This window comes from Lolium perenne, chromosome 3 (genome assembly GCF_019359855.2).
Source record: "Lolium perenne isolate Kyuss_39 chromosome 3, Kyuss_2.0, whole genome shotgun sequence".
Taxonomy (NCBI): domain Eukaryota; kingdom Viridiplantae; phylum Streptophyta; class Magnoliopsida; order Poales; family Poaceae; genus Lolium; species Lolium perenne.
In genome coordinates this window covers 236367816-236390421 of record NC_067246.2, presented here as the reverse complement: position 1 = coordinate 236390421, position 22606 = coordinate 236367816, and the positions used below count along the sequence as shown (strand labels likewise).

Genomic DNA, 22606 nt, shown 5'->3' with positions numbered 1-22606 from the left:
TTGTAACATGTATATCTCATAGATAATTGTCAACATAAAGCAATATAACAAGTGCAATAGGTAAACATGTAAGAATCAATGCACATAGTTGACACAAGTGTTAGCTTCTAAGATATAAAGAAGTGGGTAAACTGACTCAACATAAAGTAAAAGAATGGCCCTTCGCAGAGGGAAGCATGGATTACTATTTTTGTGCTAGAGCTTTTTATTTTGAAAACATAGAAACAATTTTGTCAACGGTAGTAATAATTCATATGCGTTATGTATAAGACATCCTATAAGTTGCAAGCCTCATGCATAGAATACCAATAGTGCTCGCACCTTGTCCTAATTAGCTTGGATTTACATGGATTATCATTGCATAACATATGTTTCAACCAAGTGTCACAAAGGGGTACCTCTATGCCGCATGTACAAAGGTCTAAGGAGAAAGTTCGCATTGGATTTCTCGCTTTTGATTATTCTCAACTTAGACATCCATACCGGGACAACATAGACAACAGATAATGGACTCCTCTTTTAATGCTTAAGCATTCAACAACAGATAATATTCTCATAAGAGATTGAGGATTTGTGTCCAAACTGAAACTTCCACCATGATTCATGGCTTTAGTTAGCGGCCCAATGTTCTTCTCTAACAATATGCATACTCAAGCCATTTGATCATGAAAATCACCCTTACTTCAGACAAGACGAACATGCATAGAAACTCACATGATATCCAACAAAGGTGTAAAAGTTGATGGCGTCCCCAGAAACATGGTTACCGCTCAACAAGCAACTTATAAGAAATAAGATACATAGCAACATATTCAATACCACAATAGTTTTTAAGGCTATTTTCCCATGAGCTATGTATTGCAAAGACAAGGAATATAATTTTAAAGGTAGCACTCAAGTATTGTACTTTGGAATGGCGGAGAAATACCATGTAGTAGGTAGGTATGGTGGACACAAATGGCATAGTTTTTGGCTCAAGGATTTGGATGCACGAGAAGTAATCCCTCTCAATACAAGGCTTAGGCTAGCAAGGTTGTTTGAAGCAAACTCAAGTATAAACCGGTACAGCAAAACTTACATAAGAACATATTGCAAGCATTATAAGACTCTACACTGTCTTCCTTGTTGTTCAAACACTTCACCAGAAAATATCTAGACTCTAGAGAGACCAATCATGCAAACCAAACTTCAACAAGCTCTATGGTAGTTCTTCATTAATAGGTGCAAAGTACATGATGCAAGAGCTTAAACATGATCTATTTGAGCACAACAATTGCCAAGTATCAAATTATTCAAGACCATATACCAATTACTACATGAAGCATTTCCTGTTTCCAACCAAATAGCAATTAACGTAGCGGTTTTCAACTCCGTCATGAACATTAAAAGTAAAAGCGAAGAACACTAGTGTTCACATGAAAGAGTGGAGCGTGTCTCTCTCCCACATAAGCATGAATTTATTCATAGAATGAAAATAACAAAACGAAAATAAAAGCACACAGACGCTGCAAGTAAAGTACATAAGATGTGACGGAATAAAAATATAGTTTCACTAGAGGTGACCTGATAAGTTGTTGATGAAGAAGGGGATGCCTTGGGCATCCCCAAGCTTAGATGCTTGAGTCTTCTTGAAATATGCAGGGATGAACCACGGGGGCATCCCCAAGCTTAGACTCTTCACTCTTCTTGATCACATTATATCATCCTCCTCTCTTGACCCTTGAAAACTTCCTCCACACCAAACTCAAAACAAACTCATTAGAGGGTTAGTGCATAATCAAAAATTCACATGTTCAGAGGTGACATAATCATTCTTAACACTTCTGGACATTGCACAAAGCTACTGAAAGTTAATGGAACAAAGAAATCCATCAAACATAGCAAAACAGGCAATACGAAATAAAAGGCAGAATCTGTCAAAACTGAACAGTCCGTAAAGACAAATTTTTCCGGGGCACTTAACTTGCTCAGATGAAAAAGCTCAAATTGAAGGAAAGTTGCGTACATATCTGGGAATCACGCACGTAAATTGGCAGAATTTTCTGAGTTACCTACAGACGGGGCTGCTCAATTTCGTGACAGTAAGAAATCTGTTTCTGCGCAGTAATCCAAATCTAGTATCAACCTTACTATCAAAGACTTTACTTGGCACAACAATGCAATAAAATAAAGATAAGGAGAGGTTGCTACAGTAGTAACAACTTCCAAGACACAACAAAATAGTAGCAAAATAAACACATGGGTTATCTCCCAAGAAGTGCTTTCTTTATAGCCATTAAGATGGGCTCAGTAATTTTAATGATGCTCACATAAGGATGAGAGTTGAAGCAAAGAGAGCATCAAGAAGCAAATTCAAAACGCATTTAAGCCTAACCCACTTCCTATGAAAAGGAATCTTGTACACAAATAAATTCATGAAGAACAAAGTGACAAGCATAGGAAGATAAAACAAGAGTAACTTCAAGATTCTCAACACAAAGAGGGGAAACTTAATATTATTAAGATGCATATAACCATGTTTCCCTCTCTCATAATAACTTTCAGTAGCATCATGAACAAACTCAACAATATAACTATCACATGAAACATTCTTATCATGAGTATAAAATTATTACTCTCCACATAAGCATAATCAATTTTATTAGTAATAGTGGGAGTAAAACTACCATAACCATCATTGTAATCATCATAAATTGCAAGCATGGTATAATCATAATAACCTTTATCCTCCATAGTAGGTGGCACCAAAATACCACTATCATTGTAATCATCATAAATAGGAGGTAAAGTATCATCAAAGAAAATTTTCTCCTCAAAACTTGGGGGACTAAAAATATCATGCTCATCAAAACCGGCTTCCCCAAGCTTAGAATTTTCCATAGCATTAGCAACAATGGTGTTCAAAGCATTCATACTAATAACATTCCCATTAGCATGCATATAAAGTTCCATGGGTTTTTTAATTCTCTCTTCAAACACATCATGTCCTAATTCAAGATAAAGTTCATAAAGATCTCTCATTTTGTTGTTGTTTTCCATTAAGCCTAACTAGTGAAAATAAAACAAGAAACAAAAAGATATAATTGCAGGATCTAAAGGAGATACCTTCGAGCACTCACACACCGGCAACAGTGCTAGGAAATAGCTTAGTAGTCGGAGGATGTGAATACCTTTTACCTTACCTCCCCGGCAACGGCGCCAGAAAATAGCTTGATGTCTACGCACACTTCTATTCCTGTAGACAGTGTTGGGCCTCAATATAAAGTATGAATAAAACATGTAGGTATTGTCATAAAACTAGCATGGAACATAAGAAATTATAGATACGTTGGAGACGTATCAATCACTAAGACAATTCGAGGGATATTGTTTTGAGTGGGAGTTCACCTAGTTTTATAATTTTATTGAATTAAAATTTGAACTCAATTTTTCATAAACATTAGTCTAAACTATTGCAAATATATGTTGTAGATATGGCATCCCTAATCAATTTTAACCAGTTCCTAGAGAAAGAAAAGCTTAAGAGCAACGGTAGAAACTTCACCGACTGGTTCCGTCATGTGAGGATTTTCCTCGCTGGCGGAAATCTGCAATATGTGCTTGATGCACCGCTAGGTGACCCTCCTGCAGAAACTGAAACCGATGAAGTAAAGAATGTTTACGCGACTCGGAAAACTCGGTACTCTCAAGTTTAGTGTGCCATCCTATGTAGTCTGGAAGCCGATCTTCAAAAACGTTTTGAGCACCACGATCCTCATGAGTTGGTCAATGAGCTGAAAGCTATCTTTGAAACTCATGCGGTCGTGGAATGCTATGAAGCATCGAAACACTTCTTCAGCTGCATGATGGAAGAAGGCAGCTCCGTTAGTGAGCACATGCTCGCCATGACCGGGCATGCGAAGAAACTCAGTGACTTGGGAATAGTGATTCCTAACCGACTGGGGATTAATCGTGTCCTTCAATCACTGCCACCTAGTTACAAGAACTATGTGATGAACTAAAATATGCAGAACATGAACAAAGAGTTACCTGAACTCTTCGCCATGCTGAAATCTGCTAAGATTGAGATCAAGAAAGAGCACCAAGTGTTGATGGTCAACAAGACCACCAGTTTCAAGAAACAGGGCAAGTCTAAGGGAAAATTCAAGAAGGGTGGCAAGAAAGCTACCACGCCTCCTGTGAAACCTAAGACTGGCCCTAAGCCTAATGCTGAGTGTTATTACAGCAAGGAGAAGGGACACTGGAAGCGTAATTGCTCCAAGTATTTGGCGGATCTGAAGAGCGGCCTTGTCAAGAAGAAGAAAGAAGGTATATCTGATATACATGTTATAGATGTTTATCTTACTGGTTCTCGTACTAGTACCTGGGTATTTGATACTGGTTCGGTTGCTCATATTTGTAACTCGAAACAGGAACTAAAGAATAAACGAAGACTATTGAAGGATGAAGTGACGATGCGCGTTGGAAATGGATCCAAAGTCGATGTGATCGCTGTCGGCACACTTCCTCTACATCTACCTTCGGGATTAGTTTTAAACCTCATTAATTGTTATTTTGTACCCGCGTTAAGCATGAACATTATATCTGGATCTTGTTTAATGCAAGACGGTTATTCATTCAAGTCTGAGAATAATAGTTGTTCTATTTTTATGAATAATATCTTTTATGGTCGAGCACCTGAAAAGAATGGTTTATTTCTGTTAGATCTCGATAGTAGTGATACACATATTCATAACATTGATGCTAAGCAAATTAAATTGAATGATAATTCTACTTATATGTGGCACTGTCGTCTTGGTCATATTGGAGTGAAACGCATGAAGAAACTCCATACCGATGGATTACTTGAATCACTTGACTTTGAGTCACTTGATAGATGCAAAGCATGTCTAATGGGAAAAATGACTAAGACTCCATTCTCTGGTATTATGGAGCGAGCTACAGACTTATTGGATATCATACATACCGATGTGTGCGGACCAATGAGTGTAGCCTCGCGCGGTGGTTATCGTTATGTTCTAACCTTCACAGATGATTTGAGTAGATATGGGTATATCTATTTCATGAAACATAAATCCAAAACTTTCGAGAAGTTTAAGGAATTCCAAAGTGAAGTAGAAAATCAACGTAACAAGAAGATTAAATTTCTACGATCTGATCGCCGATGTGAATATCTGAGTTATGAGTTTGGCATGCATTTAAAGAAATGCGGAATACTTTCACAATTGACACCGCTGGGAACACCACAACGAAACGGTGTGTCCAAACGTCGTAATCGAACTCTCTTAGATATGGTTCGTTCTATGATATCTCTTACTGATTTGCCGTTATCATTTTGGAGTTATGCATTAGAGACAACCGCATTCACTTTAAATAGAGCACCATCAAAATCCGTTGAAACGACACCGTATGAATTATGGTTTAATAAGAAACCTAAGCTGTCGTTCCTTAAAGTTTGGGGTTGCGAAGCCTATGTAAAAAAGTTACAACCGGACAAGCTAGAACCCAAAGCGGAAAATACGTCTTCATAGGATACCCTAAGGAAACTATATGGTACACTTTCTATCACAGATCCGAAGGCAAGATATTTGTTGCTAAGAACGGAACCTTTCTTGAGAAAGAATTTCTCACTAAAGAAGTGACTGGAAGAAAAGTAGAACTCGATGAGATTGATGAATCTTCACTCGTTGATCGTAAGCGCGATCTGGAAGATGTTCTGTGCCGCCTACACCGCAAGCAGAGGAAGCTAATGATAATGATCATGAAACTTCAAACGAGATAGCTACTGAACCTCGCAGATCGACAAGGGAACGTGCCACTCCTGATTGGTATGATCCTTGTCTAAATGTCATGATTGTGGACAACAATGATGAAGACCCTGCGACGTATGAAGAAGCGATGATGAGCCCAGATTCCAACAAATGGCAAGAAGCCATGAAATCCGAAATGGGATCCATGTATGATAACAAAGTGTGGACTTTGGTAGACTTACCTGATAGCCGCAAGGCTGTGGAGAATAAATGGATCTTCAAGAGAAAAACAGATGCTCATGGTAATATTACTGTCTAAAAAGCTCGACTTGTCGCAAAGGGTTTCCGACAAATTCAAGGTGTTGACTACGATGAGACTTTCTCACCTGTAGCGAAGCTAAAATTTGTAAGGATTTTGTTAGCAATAGCTGCATTTTTCGATTATGAGATTTGGCAGATGGATGTCAAAACGGCGTTCCTTAATGGAGACATTGAGGAAGAGTTGTATATGGTACAACCCAAAGGTTTTGTCGATCCTAAAAATGCTGACAAAGTATGCAAACTTCAGCGTTCAATTTATGGACTGAAGCAAGCATCGAGAAGTTGGAACCGACGTTTTGATAAGGTGATCAAAGACTTCGGGTTTATACAGTGTCATGGACAGGTCTGTATTTACAAGAAAGTGAGTGGGAGCTCTGTAGCGTTCCTGATATTATATGTAGATGACATATTATTGATTGGGAATGATATAGAACTATTAAGCAATGTAAAAGGTTATTTGAATAATAGTTTTTCAATGAAAGACCTTGGTGAAGCATCGTATATATTAGGCATCAAGATTTATAGAGATAGATCAAGACGTCTAATAGGGCTATCACAGAGTACATACCTGGACAAGATTCTAAAGAAGTTTAGAATGGACGAAAGTAAGAAAGGATTTTAACATATGTTACCAGGCAAGGTTTTGAGTAAGACTCAAGGTCCGGCTACGGCAGAAGAAAGAGAAAGGATGAGTCAGATCCCCTATGCCTCGGCAGTAGGCTCTATCATGTATGCCATGCTATGTACTAGACCGGATATAGCACATGCTGTTAGTTTGACTAGCAGATATCAAAGTGATCCAGGAATGGAACACTGGACAGCGGTCAAGAATATCCTGAAGTACTTGAAAAGAATTAAGGATATGTTTCTTTGTTATGGAGGTGACCAAGAGCTCGTTGTAACCAGTTACACCGATGCAAGTTGGAATACTGATCCTGATGACTCTAAGTCACAGTCTGGGTACGTGTTTTATTGAATGGTGCTGTAGTAAGTTGGGCAAGCTCGAAGCAGTGCACGGTGGCGAAGTCTTCAACAGAATCGGAATACATAGCGGCTTCAGAGGCTTCATCAGAAGCGGTATGGATGAAGAGGTTCATTGTAGAGCTCGGTGTGGTTCCTAGTGCATTGGACCCACTAGTCATCTACTGTGATAACATGGGTGCCATCGCCAATGCACAAGAACCAAGGTCACACAAGAGGCTGAAGCATATCAAGCTGCGTTATCATTCGATTCGCGAGTACATCGAAGATGGAGAAGTAAAGATTTGCAAAGTACACACTGATCTGAATGTAGCAAATCCGTTGACTAAAGCTCTCCCTAGGGCAAAGCATGACCAACACCAGAATGCCATGGGTGTTAGGTACCTTACAATGTAATCTAGATTATTGACTCTAGTGCAAGTGGGAGACTGTTGGAGATATGCCCAAGAGGCAATAATAAAAGTGGTTATTATATATCTTTGTGTTTATGATAAATGTTTATATACCATGCTATAATTGTATTAACTGAAACATTGATACATGTGTGTTATGTAAACAACAATGAGTCCCTAGTAAGCCTCTTAACTAGCTTGTTGATTAATAGATGATTAGAGTTTCATAATCATGAACATTGGATGTTATTAATAACAAGGTTATATCATTATATGAATGATGTAATGGACACACCCATTTAAGCGTAGCATAAGATCACGTCATTAAGTTATTTGCTATAAGCTTTCGATACATAGTTACCTAGTCCTTTCGACCATGAGATCATGTAAATCACTTATACCGGAAAGGTACTTTGATTACATCAAACGCCACTGCGTAAATGGGTGGTTATAAAGGTGGGATTAAGTATCCGGAAAGTATGAGTTGAGGCATATGGATCAACAGTGGGATTTGTCCATCCCGATGACGGATAGATATACTCTGGGCCCTCTCGGTGGAATGTCGTCTAAATAGCTTGCAAGCATATGAATGGTTCATAAGAGACCACATACTACAGTACGAGTAAAGAGTACTTGTCAGGAGACGAGGTTGAACAAGGTATAGAGAGATACCGATGATCAAACCTCGGACAAGTAAAATATCGCGTGACAAAGGGAATTGGTATCGTATGTGAATGGTTCATTCGATCACTAAGTCATCGTTGAATATGTGGGAGCCATTATGGATCTCCAGATCCCGCTATTGGTTATTGGTCGGAGAGAGTTCTCAACCATGTCTACATAGTTCGCGAACCATAGGGTGACACACTTAAGGTTTGATGTCGTATTAGTAGAACTTGAATATGGAATGGAGTTCGAAGTTTTGTTCGAAGTCTCGGATGGGATCCCGGACATCACGAGGAGTTCCGGAATGGTCCGGAGAATAAGATTCATATATAGGAAGTCATTTTATAAGTTTGAAAATGATCCGGTACATTTATGGAAGGTTCTAGAAGGTTCTAGAAAAGTCCGGAAGAAATCACTTTGGAAGGCGGAGTCCCGAAGGGACTCCACCTCCCATGGCCGGCCAACCCTAGAGGGGTGGAGTCCCAGGTGGACTCCACCAAGGGTGGCCGGCCACCCCCCTCATGGAAGGGTGGGAGTCCCACTTGAGGTGGGAATCCCACTTTGGGTAGGTTTCCCTACACATGGAAGGTTTTGGGTTGGGGTCTTATTCGAAGACTTGTAGTCCAACACTTGGGGGTTCCACCTATATAATGAGGGACAAGGGGAGGGGGCCGGCCACCTCAAGCCATAGCTTGGCCGCACCCCATAGTGGTCGGCCACCCCCTCTCCCAAACCCTAGCCGCCCCACCTCCTCCACCTCTCCCGCAAACGCTTAGCGAAGCTCCGCCGGAGATCTCCATCGCCACCGCCACCACGCCGTCGTGCTGCCGGATTCAAGGAGGAGCTACTACTTCCACTGCCCGCTGGAATGGGGAGAAGGACGTCGTCTTCATCAACACCGAACGTGTGACCGAGTACGGAGGTGCTGCCCGATTGTGGCACCGTCAAGATCTTCTACGCGCTTTTGAAAGCGGCAAGTGATCGTCTACCGTCAAGATCCTCATCATGTAGGCTTTGGAAATCTTCAAGGGTGAGTCTCGTTCATCCCCTCGTTGCTCCCGTCTTCTAGATTGCATCTTGACTTGGATTGCGTTCTCGCGGTAGGATTTTTTTTGTTTTCTATGCAACGAATCCCTACAGTATCCCCACCCCGTAAAACAGAATATTCTGTTTTACGGGGTGGGGATACGGGGTCTGCTAACTCGGACAAGCTTTCGGCCAGTGAAAAGTGAATACAGAGCCCTCTACTCGCGTTTTAAGGGGCAGAAAAATACGGGGTCTATTAGGCTTGCTATAAGATTTTGACATTCTAAAAGGTTTCTTTTCCTTTTAAAAAACCCAAACAATTCAACTGTATACATTAGATGTAGGTTATTTTCGGTCGGGCAGTCGGACCGACTCGTTTTAGAAACTATATGTTCCTCTTAAAGTAGATATTAAGAAGATTTTGCCTCAAGTTTAGATTTTTTTAAAATGGCACAAGTTCAGAATCTAGACATTTGCTTTTCAATTTAAACGTTCATAGAAGGTATATACACACCATATAATTATTCATTAGTTCTAATTTTATAATGTATAGGGCCCTGGATCTATTTATATTTTTTTGTCACTTCTAAGGTTTTTTGTACTGCTATGATGATTATTGATATATCGATAAAATTTTCGTGAAATAAATAAATAACCCAAGGTTTCGCCTCGATTCTTAAAAGGTCCAAAGGAGAAAGCTCGGAGGGGTTCACCATATGCACTGAGGGCCATCGGCCATGACGTGCAGCTGGTCCTTGGCTTGGCTAGTGAACTCCGTGTCCGATTGTGCTGTACGTACGTGACGCGTATCTGTATGCGACTCCGTGTCCAACCGTGCTGTAGCATGTACATACATCTAGCTATGGTCTCCGATTCCGACCGATACCGCGAGTCCGTTTACGACTTCCCCTTCCTGGTGTTTGAGCTTTACGTTGCTGGTTCCATAAATACAAGAGAGGAGCGCATCGCAGTCTCGCAGAAGACAAAGTTCGATGATCCTCGCCGCGCTGCTAAGTACCACACAGAAACCGACTCGACGATCCGCGTCCGCAACATAAGCACTAGAGGCAATGAAGCTTCATACGGCCGTCCTGGGCGTCATCCTCCTCCTCGCCCTTGTTCTAAACCCCAATGGCGTTGAGGCACGGCCTGCCCCTGCCGACGGCCATCAGAAGAAGTCGTCAAGCTACAGCCTTTTCATCTTCGGGGATGACTTCGCCGACAACGGGAACCTCCCGCTAACCGACCCCGTCACCCAGATGTCGCGGCAGTGGGCGTACCCCTACGGCTCCTCCTATGTTGACGCCGATGGAAACCCACGACCAAATACTCCGTCGGGACGCTTCTCCAACTATAAAATTCAGTCCGATTTCATTGGTATGCACCTTATGATTATTTCAACTAGCTAGTATGATTATTTATGATTGCCAATTGGCTATAGTATATATACTCACACGTCGTTTCAAAAAAAAAAAATACTCACACGTGTGATCTCTTGTAACTTTCAGCAACGATCCTGGGGCTCGAGGAAGCACCTCCAGCCCACGCCCTCACGGCGGAGAAGACCTGCGATCCTTCCGGCATGACCTTCGCTCATGGTGGTGCTGGCGTGCTGGATACCACGTCAGCACAAAAGGTACCCACCCTCGCCAAGCAAGTGGACACTTTCAGAAAGATGGTTAAAGATGGGATCATCTCAGAGAAGCAACTGAGTCGCTCCGTGGCCCTCGTGGCCATCTCCGGCAACGACTACTACGGGAACACCGGCGTGATTGGCCTGAGTGCCCCAAACGATGTAAGTAGCTACCAGCAGACCAAACTTTGAACAGTCTATTTATTTATTTATCTCTGCTTCTTGCTTACTAATTTTGATACTATCATGTATGTATTCAGATCAATGCTTATATTGCGAAGGTGACCAAGGAGATTTCCGACAATGTGGACCAAGTGCAGAAGCTCGGGGTGACAAAGGTTCTTGTCAACAACTTGCACCCAGTCGGTTGCACGCCATCGCAAACAAGGACCAACAACTACACCGCGTGCGATGTTTTCGGAAACCTAGGTGCATCTGTCCATAACAATAACTTGAAGCAAGTGATGGCAGCAAAGAAGAATGTCCACGTTGTTGACCTCTACACCGCCTTCAGTAACATCGTGGATAATGTGCCAGGTACGTACATCCATGCATGCATCTGCAAGTCTCAATGCTATTAAGGATAAGATTTCTAATCTATGTATTTGGTTGTGTGCTTGAAATTGATGTGAACAATTTTATCTGATGTACCTATAGGTAAAGGCCAAGAGCTATCCAAGCAATTCAAGCGGAAGTTGTCGCCGTGCTGTGAGAGTTTCGATTCAAAGGGTTACTGTGGACAACAAGGCGAGTCGTCGGAGCTTCTTTACAGCGTGTGCGACAAGTCCAACAAATTTTTCTACTGGGATGACATGCACCCAACACATGCAGGGTGGGAGGCAGTGATGAAACAGGTTGAGAAGCCCTTATGGGAGTTTATAGATCAAAACTAGCTAGGTTCCAGGATCTTCATAGAGCCATGCGTGATGCCTATTTTTTGTTTCCTTTGGATTGTATCTTGGACTACTTAAAGGCTATAGTTTTTTGAACTCTGTAATAATACTATATATTTAAACGATTACTTCTTTTTTTGTGAAAATTTATGTTCAATGAGTAGGTTCATAAAAAAATTATATGCAGATTGAATACTGGAAAAGGTGAATACTACATCATTGGCTATACGACATACATCATTGGATCAATTGGCCATATGGGCAACTCCATATCGTGGTGTTCTCGGAAAACTCCACACACGTTGAACTCAAACTACTTCAACTACCTACTTCAAAAAAAAAACTACTTCAACTACCCCATTTGAATGAAATCAAACTTTCGCCGCTCCTCATAAAGCTTGACATCCCCAAGGCTTTCGACTCTATTCATTGGGTTACATTCTGAACATCATGGTGAGACACGGCTTTGCACCATGGTGGTGCGCTTGGGTTGCGCTCATTTTCTTGAACTCAACCTTGCATGTGCTCCTCAATGCCATTCCTGCCAAAGAGATCTTTCATGGTTGTGGTCTGCATCAAGGTGACTCCTCGTCCCCCTGCTGTTTGATCTCATTATGGACCCCCTCCCACGGATCCTGGATCTGTCTACTTAGTCTGGTCTGTTGCAACCTATCCGTGGAAGATTTGTCAAGTCCCGCACCATATATGTTGACAACGTTTTCGTGCCGCTTGAGGCACAATGCATTTCCTACCTTGCAGCTCTACTGCAAAACTCTGCTCTTAAGCAGAGTGACTGCTTGATTCTTGATGATGAGTGATGACCAACAACGGAAACCTCCCCCTAACCGACCTCGTCACCTTGATGTCTCAGCAATGGGCCTACCCGTACGTGGAGGAGCGCTACCTTCTCCCTGGGCGCTACCCATCATCTCGGCAACCTGCACCAGCTCGGCCAGGGCCACCACCAACGGAAGCTGCAGGCTCTGGCCCGGCGCCACGGCTCAATCTTCCTCCTCCGCCTCGGCTCCGTCCCCACGCTTGTGGTCTCCTCGCCCTCCCTGGCCGACGCCGTGCTCAGGACCCAGGACCACATCTTCTGCAAACGACCACAGCCGCACACGGCCCGCGGCACGCTCTACGGCTGCTGGGACATGGCCTTCGCGACCTACGGTGAGCGCTGGCGCCAACTCCGCCGCATCGCCGTCATGCACCTCCTCAGCGCGAAGCGCGTCGACTCCTTCCGCTCCCTCCGGCTAGAGGAGGCCGCGGGCTTCGTGGAACGGATCCGCGGTCAACGTGAGCGAGCTCATCATCAGCTGACCAACACCACCGTTGTCTCGAGAGCGGCGTTCGGGAACAAGCTCAAAGATTGCTGCACTAGCCAATTGAACCAAAAGTCCGAACTGATGAAAACAGACTAGATAGTGTATTTATATTCAACACTCCCACTCACGTCTAGGCTATTTTAGTCCTTAGCGTGAGTTCGGTGTAGGCCGCAGAATCTTTTTTCTTTGTTTTTAAAACTACGTGAGCAGGGTCTTGAACTTGAGACCTCTTAGCTCTGATATCATGAAAGATTGCTGCACTAGCCAATTGAATCAAAAGTTCGAACTGATGGAAAAAGATTAGACAGTATTTATATTCAATACAGCCTCGGCGGGCTGGAGCCAGCCAAGGTCCGCGGCATGATGAAAGAGCTCACGGAGCTGCTCCGGTGGGTGGACTGGGCGACGGGTCTCGACGCGAGGGTGAAGAAGACTGCGGCTGAGCTCGACGGTATGGTCGAGAGGACACTGGCGGAGCATGAGGCGAGCCGAGGAAACGAAGACAACAGGGAGGCTGGCGACCTCCTCGACGGTCTGCTCTCAATCTTTAAGGATGGTGATCAGGGGTTCACGCTGGACAGGATTGATGTCATTATGTCAAGGCGCTCATATTGGTAATTCGATCAAGAACTAGTAATAATAATAATAATACCACTATGACTTTTGCTAATCTTTCGATTCTTGTGTTCCGAACTCAAGAAGGTCTTGGTAGAACGTCAAGTGAAGCTTAGTACACCAGCCATGCGAACGTTTCACACCCACATTTGAGACATCGCCGGGGTGCTCAGTAATCCGCGGGCATAAAGCCACACGACTCTTATTTGTCAAATCTTATTCGAGGCTTCTAGCGTCACCTATCGTTGCGACATGTACCATGTACATATTTGGGCATGGCCTATTAGTGGCGATGGGAGCAGCCTACGCACAGATGAAGGTTCAAAAAACTGAACGGCTAAATAGAAAAACCAAAGAAACCAGAAGAAAACTAGAGAAAATGAAGAAAACTGAATAACTTCAAGGTACTTGGGCTGACCCTTTTAAGCCGAAGCGTGTGTGCAAGGCTTTTAATATGTCCCGCTAATGGACGGAAAATAGGGTTTACCGAGACAAGGTGGGTGCAGCATTTGGCTCCGCCCACATTTTCTGTCGCAAATAGTTTTAAGTGGGCCATCCCATGTAGAGGTTCTCTACAACGGTTTTGGGAAGCTTATAAATACTTTTTAATGGGTTTTCCATGGTTTTCTAGTGGTTTTTCTATTTTTCTCATTTGATTCTGTTTTTCATAAAAAAGAGTCATATTTGAAAAATGTTAAAATTTAAAATGTTCAGATTTTGAAAATATTTATCTAAAAAATGTTCAGATTTTAATAATATTCATACTAAAAACATTCAGATTTAGAAACAAAATATTCAAATATACTCTTTTGTTTTGAAACAAAAAAAGGGAAAAACAAAAGAGGGTGTGGGAGCGGTAATTATAATGGCCCAAGCCCAAGTATGCAAACGCACGAGCAGAGCACATGCTTAGAGGGATACATATGAGCTCCCTAGGGATGAGACGCCAGACGGCTAGAGATTGTGGCTGACCTTGCCGGAGACGCGGATGGTGCGTTGGTGGCGACATCACCGACGAAGGCAAGGATATTACCTCACCGGGCTCGCTATCGGCCATTGCCCATTGGCATATGCATATGCTGGTTGTAGTGGTATGTGCTACAACTGGATAAATTGTTCTAAAACTTAACATCTATTCCCACCCTCCTCCCGTTTCGTCCTGCCCGCTCCCGCGAGCGGCAGGGCGGAACCCTCATCTCCGCCTCGTCCCCACCCCTCCCTCCGCCTCCTCCCTCCCTCGCCGCCGCCGGAGGGCGTCTCCGGCAAAGCCCCGGGGCGCCGGCGGCGGCGGGGCCCCCTCTCCCCCTCGTCTGGCGGCGGCGCGCGGCCGCGCGATCGGCGTCTCTGCTGCTGGAGGCGTCGGCGCCCGCCGGGTGCGAGATCTGCGTGGTTCCGGCGGGCTGGCGGCGCGGGCGGCTCCTGGCTGGCGCGTCCCGACGCCGGCGTGGCCGTGGCCAGGGGTGGCGGCGGCGGGCCTAGATCTGGGCCGGCGGGCCTAGGTCTGGGCCGGGCGTGGTCTGGCTCGGGCTGGGTTGTCCCGTAGGGCCCCGTCCTGGGCAGCTGGGTTGCCCTGTGCCCTCGACGGCAGAGGTGGGTGCGGGTCGAGGCCATCGCTGGGGTTTGTCCGGGCTGGCAGTGCTCATGCGCCCTCTGTTTTCGATCTTGGTAGGGACCAAGATGTCATTTCTGGTTTGCTCCGGCCGGAGAATGGCGGGGTTCGGTGGTTGGGAGGGGGTGCTCCAATGGTGCGGTGGCGGGTGCCGTCACCGCCTTCCTGTTTCCCTCCGGCCACCCTTGACCACCGGGGGACGGTGCGTCTCGGTTCCGTTCCTGCAGGTCTGGTGTGGCACCACTGGACGCCTTGTCCTACAGGGACGCTTGCGAGCTCGATGGGGTGTTTGCGAAAGCAATGCAAGGCGTTTGCCATTGCCGGCGACGACGACGTCCTTGGACGCCGTTAACCTTCTTGGAGGCGTGGCCATGACACTCATCTTGTCGCCGGTTGCCTGCCCCTGGGTTTTGTCTGCTACCCTAGTTACTAGCGATCCTCCGAGCTCCTCCTCGAAGCCCCTTTCGTTGAGGCCATGCGTCAGGCAGGACCCGGCTTCATATAGACGGTGTGTCTCCCCTTTGCGCGACCATTCCCGAGCCTAGGGTGGCTGTCTGTGGGTGCGTCGTGGCAGGAGGCACCCCGGTGTTCCTCAGCAGCTGGTGGTTTGTCGTGATGGCATGCGCTGAGACTTAGGAGTTCTCTTGGGGTGGGTGCCGAAGCTCCCACGAAAGCATTGCACAACTGCTCTGTGCCGACAACGATGACGCTCGCGAGCGCCATTTTCCTTCCTGGAGGCGCTGTCATGAAGTTTCCCCCTTCGAGCTATGGAGGTTCGCCGGCTTCACTAGCGTAGTTAGCCTGCTCTCGGGGTGTTGGTGGTCATCTGTTCGACATGCTGCTCAGTGTGCTAGTCCTACATGGTTTCAGATCCGCGGAGTGGCGTCTCGGGGAGCCGCCGGTGTTTTGCTGAAGTCTTGGGCGTTCTCGGAGAACCTGTAGTTTAGGGCCCGACCCTAGTCTGCCTGTTCCTTTGTTGTAGGCTTTAGCTCTTCACCACCTGGGCTTGTATCTCTAGCTGGTGTCCCCAGTTTTTTCTTTTTCTTCTTTTTTCTTTGTTGCGTGCTACCTTGTACCCCTGGCCGGTTGATGGCTTTGTTAATTCAAAGCTGGGCTCGTCGAGCCTTCTGTTTAAAAACATCTATTCCCACAAAAAAATCATTATTATGATAGTGTTGCAATAGGTAATCAGGACAGTCATATGAAAAGAGGAAATTATATTAAAAGGATAGGCTGGCACGACGACGATTACCTAGACTAATTAGAAGCAGTGTCATGTCATTTAACTGAGCTTAGTAGGTCGTAGGCTCGTTGAGTTGGTCTTTTTTTTTTTTTTTTGAAACAAGGGCAAAAGCTTTGCCCATTCATTGATTAAGAAAGGAGTTTACAAGAAAGTAAAAGTTTTAGACATAATACAAGTTTTACTCTCGCGGCATCAAATTACACAAATTTTTAGCACCCGCTAAAACCCAAAGCGTAGCTTCTTTTTTGATCCTCTCGAAGACGACTTGCGAAGGGGCGCGCTTGTTCTTGAAAACTCTATCGTTTCTCTCATTCCAAATCTCCCAAATGATGAGCATGGCAAGAGACGCCATACCCTTGCGGTTTTGCTCCGTAGATATCATGGTCCACCACTCCGGGAAGGAGAGACCCGCCCAATTATTGGCATGAGAAGCCGGAATGTCGAACCCTTCTTTGGCCTTGTCCCATAGACGCAAGGTGAAGCGGCAATGGACTAGAAGGTGATCGACCGACTCCGTGCATTGGTTGCACAAAGGGCAAACCCCACAATTTGGCCACCCCCGTTTTGAGTTGGTCTTTTGAGATTGGTTTAGTGAGCACTTTTACCTGGAAGCAGTTGAGCCCTCGAGCTTTTGGCCAAAAGGCCATCCCGAGCACATGACCTCCAATTTGAGAATTGGCACCAAGAGATCGAGAGTGAGAGAGAAAATATAACCTGTGTACGTATGAGAGCTTGTGCTTAATGAAATGAAGATTGCCATGATGCTGCCTGTGGTCCATGGCTTTGGTACACATAAAAGAAAGTTTTTGGCCCACGCAAAGCCTAGATCAACAGTACTTTTCCGGGTCCTGCAGCCACACGGCCCGCAGACACACTGAGAACACCACCCTCTTTGTTAGCTCGCCATCTCAACGATCACACGCAGGCAACTTTTTTTTTTTGAGGGGATCACACGCACGCAACTATTACTAACATGTACTACAACAAGATCTTTTAAGGAGCTAAATAAAGCCTCTTTGATTAGGCTCAAGATCTTTGGATCGACAAGTTCACGTTCCGGTACCTGTCGATCGTGGGCACGAGCTAGCTGTGGAGGAGAGGTGTATAGTAGTAGCACTGGTGCACAACTAAAGGGCGCCGCGTACTATTCGTGATAAACATCTCGTTGTACCCCTTCAAAGGAGCTCAGGGACACATGCAGCACGATTAATATTGTTTCCGATCGGCCTTGGCATATGCTTAAAGGTCTCTTTCACCTACATGATCAAGCTAACTAGCTCTACCACACCACACCACACCATACCACACCACTTGGCATTAGAAATTCAGACACTGTACCTCCACAAGCTTGGATATTTAGCTAGCTGCCACGCATAGAGCCAGCTGAATTGACTGAAGTCGTTATGAAAATTGCATGCATGTCTTGTTTATCATTAGTTAGTAAGGTTCTAACTAATCGAACTAGCTTGTTTTTCAGAGTTACTTGGACGACAGAAAGGACAGTATGCCTCAACTTTTTTAAAAGATAACGAAGAGTACATGGCTAGTTCACCCTGATTATCAAGGAGAAATCAACTGGCAGCGGACTTCCCTTTGTGCTACAGCAAACTAAAGGCAGATTCAGAACGAGCCGATCGAGTTCTTATTATAATTGCGCAATCATTCTTCGAATTCTCGAGCAATGATTCCGCGGGATTTCTGCATCTGTGTTGTTTTACATATATGCATAGTGTGTGGGGTGGGCTATATAGGTAGCGGCGCGCCCCAGTTGACGGCGTGGTGGCACGGCTAAATATTGCTGGAGGGGCTAAACCAGCACTGATGATGCGCCCCGCTGAGGCTACAGTTCAGCTTGGAAATCTGCCAGGAAAATCCCGGGCAGCATTCTCATGGGGAAGAAGGGTTAAACAAAGGGAGTGCATGGGAGATGGTTAGTGGACATCCCCAGCAACATAAAACAAACAGACCCAGTTTCAAGTCGAGCCCCCAGCTGCAATCAGGACTGGCAGTAGTGGAGGAGGATATGTCTAATGTATCTGCCCATGTGCATGTGTGTATCTGTACTCCAGTACGTACTTGTAGTAGCGTGTACTGTACGGTCATCGGTCAGCATCATGTATACTATACTCCAGGCCATGGAACTTGATCCCACTAATTGACAGATGAACAGATGAAAGAAGATAATCGGTGCGGTGTTCATTGTAGACTGCTGCTCTTCAATAATTTTCTTTTTGTAGATTGTTGCTCCTGCCAGTGGTATGTTCAACTGTCCACGTGCGCCTCGCTGATTCGCGGGAGATATCCATAGATAAGGAAGTGAGTGAGTGGTCTTGCTCCCGTTTGATGGAAGGAAGGAGAAGGAAGACATTGTACGTGCCCGTCTTTACGTCAAATCCGTAACGGCAGTAGCCAGGATAGCAACAAGCCATGACATGAGTCGAGTAACCCATACATACAGAAATAATCATTAAAGGAAAAGCTATGCATAATTATAAGCAGCTCCATTAGCTAGAGGCTGGCCGCTTGGCTTGGGGGGTTTATGTTTATCGGCTAGCTAATGCTAATGATCTTCCGGCCGGCCGGAAGGGCAGTCTTTGTTGCTTTAGTTTTTAGCAGTGGTTGCAACGGTTGTTGGGTGGCGAGTGTGCGTCGTCCATGGCACCACACCTCGGCCGGCTTAAAAAGCTCTCTCTGCTAGTGGAGGGGGAATGGGGCCTCGCTGGCAATCATTGGTCTACTCATTGATTTCTAGCGAGCGAGCGAGCGTTTCAGAACTTTCATCTACTCATCATCATCATCAGAACAACGTGCACTCTCTCAGCAGTCTGCACACTTTTCTCTCACTCACACTCCCTGCCATAGCCGAGGACAAAAGGGGGAGTGAAATATGGAATGTAGGCCGCTTGCTGCACGGAATACTAAAACTTTTCCGAGGAATTTACGAGCAATATCAATGTCCCACTTGTTAGCTGCTAAAGTACACTTTTTTTTTTCTTGAAGAAGATGAGGAACTAAGAAAGGGAAACTAGTTTAGTGGGGTTCTTAGCAAGTGTGAGCTAGCATAGCATGTGTACCAAAAAAGTAGGGTAAGATCCATCCATCTGCTGGTGCGATTTGCACATCTCTCCTAGAGGTGTTTAAACATGATCAGTGCAACCAGTGAGGAAAATTGTAAAGAGAAAGGTGCATAGTAGCAGCAAAAAAATTGTATCTTTTTCTTCACAAAGGCATCATTTCACCCTGTAAAGGGAGCAGGGGTGAGTGAGAGGATGATGCTCTAGAGGAGACGGGCCGGGGAAAAGATGGGCAAAAACAGAGTGGCCGCGGCGCAAGCAGGAGGAATTAACAGAAGAGGAAGTAAAAAAGCTAGAGAAACGAACGAAGAAGAAGAAAGAAAAAAGGTCTGGACAACAAACACCTTGCTTGATTACAAGTCATCCTCGGTGATGCTCTCCAGGTGCGGCCGCCACACGGCCACGCGCCCGCGCCGCCGGTCCCTGGCCGTCGAGGCCTTCTCCTTCATGATCTCCGACAGGTACCGCTCGTTTGCCAGAAGCCGCTCCTTCTCGCCCTCCGAGCTCTGGGACTGGGACGCCGATGAAGCCGGCGTCTTGCTGCGGCCGGGAGCCTCGCCGCCGGAGGACTCTTTCCTCCTTCGCCGCCTCCTCGCCGCTTGCGCGGGCACGGGCGCTGGCGCGGGCGTCTTCGGCTTCGCAGCTGCTTTCTCCGGCGCCGGGGTCATCACCGGCATGAGGAAGTAGATCTTGCCCTTCTGCAGCTCGGCATTGGGCGGCAGGATCACGGGCTTCTGGACCACGATGCCGCCGCCGCCGTCGGCGGGGCAGGTGGACGGCGGCTTCCGGAGCACGTGCTTCGGGTACGCCTTCATGATCTCGCCGGCCAGCACGGGCTCGCTGATCTCCTCCACCCGGCCGTTGGAGTGCACGATCCGCACCACGTCCAGCGCGCCGCACGGCAGGATGCACGCGATGCAGCACCGGATGGTCTCCATGGCTGGCTGCTCAACTGATCCACCACTCAACCCTCTCTTGTTCTATATCTCCTTGATCTCACTCTTGCTCCGGGTCGGCCGCGCTGCGCCGAGCTGGCGAGAGCTACAAGCTCATAAGGCAGCCAGCTACGACTGGAAGGGCGATGATGTGCACGCTATACCGGCGAGCGAGCCCTCACCTGGTCCTTTTGGTGCGGGGTATGTTCGAGCACTTATATAGTGGTACCGTCGGATTCTGGCCGGCTTAGCTTAGCTTTGGGATATATATATAGGCTCGTGTATTGTACAATGGTGTAGTATGGAGGAAGTGGTTCCTGTTCTTTCGGGTTTCTTTGTGTCAGCTAGTCTTCTCAGCAGTGCTAGTGCCGCTCCTGATCATTATCTATCACACCACTATTCACACTTGCTGCCTTAATTTATAGAGGGAATGAACAGCAGGGGATCGACGTGTACACAAAAATAAAGTAGGATTGGGAATGTGGGAATTCATTTTCTACTTTATAGTATTTCATTTCTTTTTCTATTATCCTTTTGGCCTTGGAGTTGACGGGGCCCCTTGGCTTAAATCATTGGTACTCCACAACCTTGTACTTTGGTAAAGTGCTGGGGGGGGGGGGGGGGGGGGGGGGGTGGTTTTCATGGGCTCATCATGTGAGAGTGGACGATCGTCTGTAAAAACTTCAGTTTGGTGCATGCACAACTAGCTCGAGGGGTTCTGAAATAGGATGAAAAATGAAGTGCTCCATGCAATCTGTAAAATCACCGTGTGTAGCACCACATGTGCGCGGTGATTTAATCTACAAAGAAGATAAGAGCGTGGTGATTTGTGGGCATGGACCGCCGTCACTGTTGTTGTGATTGAAGGCCGCTTGATATGTCTCTTATTTGGCGACCTGCAGTGGACAAATACGCATTCAATTGGGGGACAAATACCATCGGGGAAGCAACAGTGTCTCACAATATCAATGCCACTCCGTATCTGAATGTTTTGGTTCAACAAAAGTAGCGGGTTGACAAATGCTGCATGGTATGCATTGTATTTGCAAGAATGCAAAACATGATGTGTATATGTATCCTCCTCTGAAAGGAATTGTTCATGGCATTATCACAAGGCATGGGCTTTGGCTAGGAACCAACATAATGATTGAATTTGAAGAAACAAAATGAGTGCAATTACTATTCACCCTGATAGTAACTGATGATCAGTGTATTAACTGATTTCTCGTTAACATAAATTTATGAATAAGAATAAATAATTAATTACCAACATAGGAGTGACGACAGTGGTGTCCCCATCCATAGAGTTACTCCAGATTATTGAGACTCTTTGAACGGCTGTGTGCATCTTAGCTATGCAGAGGTCGGGTGTAATTGCTTTTGATGAGTAATAAAACACCCATTATAAAAAAAATAGAGTTACCCAGCGGAAGCTCTTCACACGCTTAGAGAAGAAAAGGTTGATAGGTGGGACCCGCCTGCCATCGAGAGAGAAAAAAGAAAGAGAGAAACTATTCAGCGGAGCGGTGAGAAAATAATAGAATTTGTCCTAATCTTTACCATGTAGGACTCATAGGTGGGCTTGAGTTTTAAACTCCCAGCACTGAGATGGTGGTTTGGTGACACCGTCACCCCAAATGTGGTGGTTTTCTTTTCAATTTTCAGTGTTTCATATAAATGTTGGTGATTTATACTATGCGATAACTCAGAGCATCTCCACCGGCGAGCCTCGGATCGTAGTCGGCAACAATTTGATGATTTAAGTGAGAGAAACTGATCACGCTAGCGCTTCCATTAAAAATTCACGTCATCTGAAGCCCAATACAAGCGCCAGAAAAACTTCAAAAGAACCATGTAGGAAGGGAGGATATCGAGCGCGCCGACAGCTGCCGAGAACAAACTCTATGTAGGAAGATTCCCTCTGACCCACGTGTCAACCTCTCTCTCCCGAGCTGCTACCGCTCTCTTTCGTTCTTCATTTCCCACCTACCATCCAAACACTCTCTCTTCTCTTTCATTTGCTGCTAGCGCATGCTATTGGAGTTAACCGGTCGGAGGGTGGCGTGCTGGAGGCGAGCCGGCAGGGCAGGTGCCTAGCCGTGACAACCAACGGGAGGGAGGCAAGGGTGTGGCGCGGTATTGT

General features: G+C 45.6%; 3 protein-coding genes across 3 annotated transcripts; 2 read left to right on the top strand and 1 right to left on the bottom strand.

The window, feature by feature from the left end:
* The first annotated feature begins 9338 nt into the window (after positions 1-9338).
* Positions 9339-11787, top strand: LOC127338610 (GDSL esterase/lipase At5g03610-like). The gene is made up of 4 exons (XM_051364656.1): positions 9339-10513; positions 10645-10931; positions 11030-11306; positions 11427-11787. The coding sequence occupies exons 1-4, from the start codon at positions 10207-10209 to the stop codon at positions 11660-11662; spliced, it is 1107 nt and encodes a 368-aa protein (XP_051220616.1). The 5' UTR covers positions 9339-10206; the 3' UTR covers positions 11663-11787.
* Positions 11788-12535: 748 nt separating this feature from the next.
* On the top strand, positions 12536-13605 carry LOC127339916 (cytochrome P450 71A1-like). The gene is made up of 3 exons (XM_051365712.1): positions 12536-12547; positions 12610-13058; positions 13314-13605. The coding sequence occupies exons 1-3, from the start codon at positions 12536-12538 to the stop codon at positions 13603-13605; spliced, it is 753 nt and encodes a 250-aa protein (XP_051221672.1).
* Positions 13606-19642: 6037 nt separating this feature from the next.
* Positions 19643-20492, bottom strand: LOC127343952 (uncharacterized). Its single transcript, XM_051370171.2, has one exon. It carries the CDS (start codon positions 20464-20466, stop codon positions 19882-19884), a length of 585 nt encoding a protein of 194 aa, XP_051226131.1. The 5' UTR covers positions 20467-20492; the 3' UTR covers positions 19643-19881.
* Between the last annotated feature and the right edge of the window lie 2114 nt (positions 20493-22606).